General features: G+C 38.7%; 2 protein-coding genes across 4 annotated transcripts in view; one reads left to right on the forward strand and one right to left on the reverse strand.

Moving 5' to 3' along the window:
* The first annotated feature begins 310 nt into the window (after positions 1–310).
* On the forward strand, positions 311–5,795 carry LOC144071954 (nucleobindin-2-like). Of its 3 annotated transcripts, none has more exons than XM_077597483.1 (13): positions 311–431; positions 830–982; positions 1,444–1,551; positions 1,628–1,760; positions 2,670–2,773; positions 2,856–3,041; positions 3,198–3,288; positions 3,367–3,425; positions 3,644–3,739; positions 4,108–4,197; positions 4,462–4,632; positions 4,914–4,965; positions 5,051–5,795. In XM_077597483.1, the coding sequence occupies exons 2-13, from the start codon at positions 833–835 to the stop codon at positions 5,131–5,133; spliced, it is 1,323 nt and encodes a 440-aa protein (XP_077453609.1). In that variant the 5' UTR covers positions 311–431; positions 830–832; the 3' UTR covers positions 5,134–5,795. The 3 variants fall into 3 exon arrangements, 2 of the variants coding, with proteins under 2 accessions (XP_077453609.1, XP_077453610.1); XM_077597484.1 differs by having other exon boundaries at positions 318–427; XR_013299780.1 differs by lacking the exon at positions 5,051–5,795 and having other exon boundaries at positions 4,108–4,247.
* Positions 5,796–5,947: 152 nt separating this feature from the next.
* Positions 5,948–8,597, reverse strand: part of LOC144071955 (uncharacterized) — a 2,928-nt gene continuing 278 nt past the window's right edge. Inside the window, exons 2-7 of the mRNA XM_077597486.1 lie at positions 8,111–8,235; positions 7,496–7,562; positions 7,191–7,338; positions 6,935–7,077; positions 6,509–6,619; positions 5,948–6,408 (exon numbers count right to left, since the gene is read on the reverse strand). Of these exons, the coding sequence (XP_077453612.1) occupies positions 6,223–6,408; positions 6,509–6,619; positions 6,935–7,077; positions 7,191–7,338; positions 7,496–7,562; positions 8,111–8,235 (780 nt within the window). The 3' untranslated portion in view covers positions 5,948–6,222. The remainder of the gene's footprint in view (positions 6,409–6,508; positions 6,620–6,934; positions 7,078–7,190; positions 7,339–7,495; positions 7,563–8,110; positions 8,236–8,597) is intronic.

Below are 8,597 nucleotides of genomic sequence, written 5' to 3' on the forward strand. Positions count from 1 at the left end.
ATCAGTGTACAATATTATAATATATGTTTGCCACTAAAACAACACGTACATGTAGATAGTGAATCATTATTGAATGAGAATTATAGTCTATCATCTTAAAATGTAAATAAAACGATTAACTCATTCGAAAGTGTCAGTAAATTGACTCCGCCCTCTCGGTGGTTGACCGAGCGCCACGTACGGTTTGCTTAATCAACTCCAAGACAGATTTGATTGACGAGTAGATTCTCAAATCAGCATTCAGCTTGACTGCCACGCCGCTAGGCTGTCCAATGGCGTTGGCCGTAGGTGGAGCGTTACCATGGCGACCCGTCCGTCTCGAGGGTTGATGTCATGAGCGGCTTGTATTGGTGGCAGGTGGCGGTTGTAAACATCCACCAGCTAGGCTAAAGAGAAACTCGTTCAAGAGCTAAAAGTATATCAGGAAGTATGTGAGTAATGCACTCTTTTACCTGTACTGTGTTTTAGTATCACACTTCACTGCAATTTGGAAACTTGTTCCATTGCTTGTCCAATAGGAATCGCTACACTGGTCAACATATGGAAGTCGTTCGTGTGTATTGCGGTCCACTGCGTTTTTATGAAAAATATTTAATTAAAAAAAATCTTAATTTCGTTCAAGTCACTATGTTGCAAACGATCAAATCATATACAATATAACTGTTCAGTAGCTATGGCGCTTCAACCTTTGCACGTGTGTATGTATACATTGCCTTATTCCAAGTGAATGTGTTCATGGGATGCACTGTCTGCACACACTGTATGGTCTTATAATAGGAGTTGATACGGTGTCATTTGTACTTACTGACTGCATTTCAATGATCCAAAGTTGATGGCGATTGTGCGAGGTAAAGCGCTGGCCCAATGCGTTCTGGTTCTGCTGAGTCTGTGGCTTTGCACCCACACACTGCCCATTGCCGTGGACCAAAACAATGAGAACACATCCCCCGGAGAGGATAAACTGGATGCCCCACAAAGTGCAGTAAGTTCAAAAATGTTTTTTAACTGAATAAATTATTGTTGATTACATTCAGATTTACTTGGGTATTGTACATTTGTGGTTTTATCATTTCTACTATTAAAATAAACTGACTGATTAAGTGTGAAATCAAACAAGTGTGTCAATGTTAACAGCACTATCACTTTTACCATAAAGCAATTCATATCAACGCCCCACAATGAGTTCTCTGCAAAAGACATAACTTGCTACATTGTAGATAAAAGCACATTTCAAGATACAGCTGCTGGCTACAATGGATAAAACATTGCCATGTTTTAACGCATTGGCCTTGGGTTTGTAAAAGTTTGACAGCGATAAAATGACTATTTGCCATTCATCCAATTCCCTGTTTTGGACTGTGGAGGTTTCACTGTTAAAAGTGACAGATACCATGTAAAGTTTACATGTTTATTGGATTATGCATTCCGCTTTGTTCATCTCAGAACACTGGGCTGCACTATGACCGCTACCTCAGGGAGGTCATCGAATACCTGGAGAAAGACCCCCATTTCCGGGAGAAGTTGGAAAACGCCAACATGGAGGACATCAAAGTGACGTTTCGAAATCCAAAAACATCTGTTGACCTTCATGCTTGTCGCACCACTAAACTCTTGTGTCAACTTGCAGCAAGGCAAACTTGCCAAAGAGCTGGACTTTGTCCACAATAACCTCCGAACCAAACTGGACGAGCTTAAGCGGGAGGAGATGAATAGGCTCCGGATACTCATCAAGGCCAAACACAATTTGGAGGCAGGGGACGGTAACTACACAGTATGTTGTTCTTGCGACATTGGCTTGTGTCCTGCTTGTTGCACAAAGCATTTTGTAATGTACTTCGACGGTTGACACATTGGATATAACATTTAAAATGAAATAGGGGAAATCAGTGATGTCATACTATTGAAGCTACTTAGTTTTTTTTTTTACTCTATTGAGCAAAGCGAGTGCAGGAAGTTAGAGGAACATAAAAAGTCAGATCATGAAGGCTTAATAACTGGGAGCTGTAATACAATGACATTATAAGATACTGAGCATTTCAGGGACTACTTTACTACATCTAGCTCATTGTGATTTAAATATTAAACAATTTAAGGACTATAAAATTATAAACGTTGTCAGTTTAAAGTTATTTTACTTTGGCGTGGCACCGAAATCGAATATGGGAAGATATTGAATTTAATGAGTAAGACGCAAGACAAATATCCAGCAACCATAACAACTAATATCATAATCGGACATAGGCTTGGTCATCATCATTGACTCGACAAAATAATTCATCACATTGGATTATTTTTTATTTTAGTTAGTAGTTTGTTTTGTTTTTTACAAAAAACAAACTACTGAAATTCCACACAGTATTCCACATTGATTTCAACATGTCAGGTTTTGACTCCTGAACTAGTGAGGCACTGTCTAGTTCCATCTACTGTTAAAGGGGAAAAGTGCAACATAATTTAGGCTCATATTAAGCCATTGTATGTGTGTGGGTCATATACAAAGATATTTTCATAAAAACTTGGCAGCGAGCCACAGTTGGTCTGAGGGCTGTAGTTAGGTCACCAATGCACTGGATGGAAGCCTGTGAAACAAAGTTTGAGGCTTAGTGCACTACAATTAAAATAAGACAGTCTCCTTTAAGCGTAATTAAAAGTTTATTTTGTTCACATAGGCTGGAAAGTTGACCACCAGGCCTTGCTGAAACAATTTGAACACCTCAACCAAGACAATCCACACTCATTTGAGCCAGAAGATTTGGACCGCCTCATCAAATCGGTAATCAGCCCAAATAACGAATTGGATGTCCATCACAGCCAATGGCAGCTAGTGAGTTAAGAGGCACTGGTCACCCAAACAGGCCACAAAGGACCTGGAACACTATGACAAAGAGCGCCACGACGAGTTTAAGCGCTACGAGATGATGAAGGAGCACGAGAGGCGGGAGAAGCTGAAGGTCATGACAGAGGAGGAACGTAAGAAGGAGGAGGAACACCAGCAAGAGATGAAAAAGAAGCACGCCGAGCATGCCAAAGTCAACCACCCGGTGAGTCAGCAGGACTGGGAAGTGAACAAGTACAAAACGTTTGCTACTTGAGTCAATTTTCCAGGTGTCGTTTTATCTATTCCTGTTTTTTCCTTCTTTTTTTAATTGTAGACAATTGAATTGGTTAACAAGTGCTAACATGCCTAGTATGTGTAGGGAAGTGAGGACCAGCTGAAAGAGGTGTGGCAAGAGTCCGACGGTCTCGACCCGGATGACTTTGATCCAAAGACCTTTTTCAAAATGCATGGTAGCTCTGACACATGAAGCACAAATAAAAGGATGGAACTTTGTCTAAAAATAATGGATATTTGCCGAATGTGTCCAGACAACAATGGTGATGGTTTCTTTGATGAGAATGAGCTTGAGGCCCTCTTCACTAAAGAGGTATGATATCATCACTTATGAGTGGTCATGTAATCCAATCTGCTGCAGAAGAATATTGCTGATGACTAAAAATCTTATTAACCCTGGAATGGTTAAGTTACCAATACTTCAAAAAGAACAAAACAGTTTAATTATTAATACACTAACAAAAATCCCATCCTTTAAAAGAAATTTAGATATGAAGTCATTTTGGAGTATATTCGTTCTGTGTGTTCAAGCTTGAGAAAGTCTACGACTCCAAGAATGATGAAGATGCTGACATGGTAGCGATGGAGGAGGAGAGGCTGCGAATGAGAGAACATGTCATGGCTGAGGTGTGTATGATTTATAATTCAATTGCAGTTTGAAAGATATTTAAAGTGCAACAACTTGTAACATGAATATCAATTTATTTTTATTTTATTCCATAGTATTTTTCTTGTTGCCATTTTTCCTATTTATACAAAAAAATACTTTAGGCTAATTCCTGCCAAAACAAACTAGCTCAAAATGTAAATACTGTGCACTTGATTTTTTTTATCATTTCTAATAATTGGAAAGGAAAATAATCTTAAAGAAGATTACATTTTGGAAAAAGGCTGAAATATATCAAAATGTGGAAAATTGCATTTTTGTGACTCTTGCCTACAGGTAGTCTAAGTGATGAGCTTTTTTAAACTATGAGCACTTGTAATGTGTTCAGGTGGACACCAACAAAGACAGACTGGTGTCACTTGCTGAGTTCATGGCTGCCACAAAAAAGCAAGAATTCCAACAAAAGGAGGAGTGGGAGGTACAAATCCTTTCACTTTCCCACCAGAATTCTCAAACATTTGACTCCAGGTACAAATATATAAAAATAATGAGCATGCCCACACAACCAACTTGCCAATTCAGTATAGCAGTAGGCATAAACTGAAAAAAAAGTTTTCTTCCCTAAAAAAAATATGTTCAGAAATAAAACTTTCTTTTATAAAAAAATAAATAAAAAAGGTAAAATGTAACCTACTGTTCTTGTATTAAGTATATCTTACTTTGACACTCGTGTGGCTTGCAGACAATGGAGCAGCAAAATTTCTTCACCGAGGACGAACTTGCGGGGTACGAGCAGCAGCTGGCCAAGGAGGGCAAGATGATCCTGGATCAAGCGGTGGAGCTTCAGAAACAGAGGGAGGAGCTCCAAAAGAAGCAGGAGGACCTCAACGCTCAAAAGCAGGGTCTTCAGCAGGTCCACATCATCATCAACGTCCAGCATCTCTAAACAACTCCTGAAGGGACGCTTTGGGTTTTTGTTTCAGCGGATCCAGGGCAGATAATTTAACCAATCGGGTTTCTTCTGAAACGTGGCGCACCTCACTGCAATCAAACGATTATACTTATAAGATTCCCGATTGGTGAAAGCATCATCTTGTTTATTTGGAATTAAATCTTGCACCCATTGTGGCCCTTTGTGGAATAGTTTGGAGACCTCTGACTTATATGTTCAATTGATTCTGTTCTGTTTTTCAGGCCGTGGATGAACTGGAGAGAAAAAAAGCCCTATCCAAGTCAAACTCTAAAGGTGATTCATGGGATAGTTTTGCTTGCTGTGAAAGCTTGCGGTGAAGCAAAATGTGATGATCATTTTTGGGGGGTCATTATTACAGAATCTGGAGCAATGGGAGTTGGAGGTGAACCAGTGCTAAGCGTGCAGTCCACACAAGCGCCCACTCTGATTTCACACCTTTAATGGGTCCCAACATGGAGTCTGTGTAATTGGATGTTGTCATTTCATCCTTCTTTCATGTCTACTTTTCTTTGTTCAATGACAGTGGATAAAAGGAGGGTCGCTAATTTCTCATTGGAATATAAGGTGGGAATTATTCCATGAATCTAAATATTTTCATAAGCAGACCTCCATTGACAATCAACAGGTCTCATTGGCCTCTTACAATGGCATTACATGACCTTAATTGGTCCATTTTTCACTTTACTCAGAACTTAAAATTTTAGATCACAATACAACGTTATGGAAAGCCTGGACTTTATAAAAAATAATCAGTGAGGATTGTTATATTTTCAAACATTTAATTTCCAGTTGGTCATTTTCTAACTGAAAATTCCTTGAATTTTGCAATCCTATAAGTGTTATTTTTCCACTGCAAATTGTTGCCACTGAAATTCAAGGACGAAATGTTTAATAGTATTTATTCATTTACATTTTCGGCTACTGTTGTCATTAGATCTATATCATATTTTCTTTTTTATATGCATTCATGCCCTGACTACAGGTAATTTCTCTATATGGAATGATTCATTCATGGCTTTCCCACCCTACCTACTACCTACTTTTTTGTCCTAACCTTTTACCACCATCTTGTTCCAAGTGGAAATAAAGCAAATGAAGCGGCATTTTTAGTGTGCATTTTTTTTAAGTCCCCCAAAATTCAGACCTAAATCCCATAGAGCATCAGTGGCAACACTTAAATTGGGTCACAGTATCGACTAGTGAAAGTATAAAGCAGCTATAGGCGTATTGACACAAATGGCTGAATACAAATGGATGCCTCATTTTTCAGATTTTTATTGACTCAAAATTTTTTAGAATTTAATTGGGAGTCCATTTTTTTTTAAAAATTAGGAGTTAGTAGTAATTTTGTTTTAAAACTAGATTTTAAAAAATGAACAATTTAAGAAAGATTTATAGATATTGTTGAGAAAAAAATTAAATTCCCCTGATTTTCAACAGAAGAAATTCATCTGGAATTCGAGTTGTGTTCCAAATGACTTCCAATGCTACATCAATACAGGATGAATAAAGTTATCCAATCCAATCCAATCATGAATTGGTGTTGACGTAGATATGTGCAAGGCGCTCGGTATAGTAGTCTCCAGCCCGAATCGGTGGATACTTGTTTGACCCATCCACGCAGGTGATCATGGCATCATCATCAGGCATTAGGAAGAAAACCAGGGACTGTCGTGCACTGGAATCGTCAGCCGTGGGCAGCACGACTTTATGGACCTGATGGAAAAACACGGGGGAAAAACATTTGCTTGATTGATAGCGCATCTTTTCATGGAGTTGGTATCACCCATGATAAAGAGGTTAATCATCTAGTTACCGCAGAAACAAAACGGTCACTTGTCCAACGTTGCATCATGTCCGCGATGTTGACGAGAACCGCCCCAGGGACACACGGAACCAGAGTGAACTCACCGGAACGCCGACACACCTACAAGACAGGCAGTGAATATTTCGAATGATTGCTCCTTGATCAAATGGGTTGGCCATTGACCACAAAAAAGGCAGATCCAGTCTAACTGGGAAGGGCTGGAATGTTCGCTTCCCTCCCAGTTGAAATGGATCGGACATCTATTGCCTTCAATAGGTGTTTTTAATATAAATTTCTGTCCCACTAGCTACCACAACACATACGTTATTACCTGGGCTGGCAGTGAATGAGTTAAGCTAATGACAGATTGTATGTCCATGGTAGTGACCACTGTACCCGCGAGGTTGCAGCCAATTCTCAGAGACACTCCCTCACCTGCAACCCTTGCGAGTTCTGGAATAACAAGGTCATGCTTCCATAGTCTGAATGCTCTCCGCATCTCAGTTGGCCCTCCTTGGCCAGCCTGCCGTTCACCGGCGGGTAGTACAGCGAACGCAGCGTTGTCAGGTTCCCATCAGCTACCAAGAGACATAGTTCTCATGAATTCGAAAATACAAATACTTTTCTCAGATGGCACATTTTTCTCAAAATTCTAACATTTGATCGTTTTTATTAAAGGACAATTGCGTACTATCGAGTTGGCAGTGGGCACTTAGAAAGACTTGGGGGTCCACATCAAGACTGTGGGCAATCACCCTCAAAATGCGTAGACTCAGCTCTTTGCAGCGGTAGTAAAAGGTCGTCTGGCTCTCCCGGAATCCTTCCAAGGAAGACCATTTCTACGTAGCAGCAGAAAATGAAGAGTTATAAGTTAATCAGTGACATTGTTTGTGATCAAGGGGTGATTTTTTTTTACATTGTTTATCAGATGGGGGACACTGGGCCTGGAAAAAGCTTGTATTTTGACCTCAAAACTAAATTAAATATTGTCCTTACTATGTCGGGGTTTAGTGAGGTTAGGTTGAAAGCTTCTTTTAAGTCTTCTGGTTTTTCTTTGTCAACCCTAAAATAAAAGAGAAATACAGCAATGACTGAGTCAACTTGAACCAAATTATGTGCAAAATACAAATGTATACATTATTTACTACATCTACGAGGTCAAAATTAAGGCTGTGCAAACGTTTGTGCTCAACTTTTGATTGTGAATACACGATCACACGAAATGTTGAATAATTCATATATTTTTTCTTGAGCAAAAGCTTTATTGATACATTTGATTTAGACCAATGTCTGGAAAAAAACTACTCAACTGATGCAATAACATATGAATACTTATACCATTATGATCAGTAATTAAAGGCAAATCTACATATTGTAACAAGAGATAGATAATAACATTTTTATTGTTCTATTCAAAATAAAGTTAATCAAAATTAACAATTTGAAATGTGAAAACTATATTAATTTTGATATGTTTTTAAATGATTTTATTAGTATCATTTTAAGAGTTGTTTGTTGTATAACTTTTTCAAACAAGTTAGCATTGCCTGAAATGATACGAGTGTGCATTTAGGAGTTTTTGAGTCCCGCGGCCCTGCATGGAAGCATCACCTTTCCGACCCCAGGGGTAGCCAGCCATGGACGACACAATTTGGGAAGGTATTCCTTCTGAACGGTTGCTTGAGATGCTCCGGCTGCCTAAAAAACCTCATCGAAGAGTCCATGACAGCCTCCACCTGCATGAATATGAGAAGAGACATCTTAAAAGTGCCTATACATTGTGTCTATTTTAAGTATAAGTCAACCTATTTCACTTGGATTTGCAAGTTCTAATGCAACCACTTGCAAATGCTGGCTATCCCAGAAAATATGACATTTTACTTTAATAACTTTGTATTTATGTCTCATAAACAGAGCTCACAATGTTAAAAAAAAACTTGCAATTATTCACTTATGCAAGACTCAATATGTGAACTTAAAGTAAGCAGACCTAAAAAAAAAAGTATCTTTAATTACATCAATAGATAAAGTTATTACTACATCAATAGATAAAGTTATTCCAAGGATATTTTGAACCTCACCATGTTTGTGTAGATCT

This window comes from Stigmatopora argus, chromosome 3 (assembly GCF_051989625.1).
Source record: "Stigmatopora argus isolate UIUO_Sarg chromosome 3, RoL_Sarg_1.0, whole genome shotgun sequence".
NCBI classification, from domain to species: Eukaryota; Metazoa; Chordata; class Actinopteri; order Syngnathiformes; family Syngnathidae; genus Stigmatopora; species Stigmatopora argus.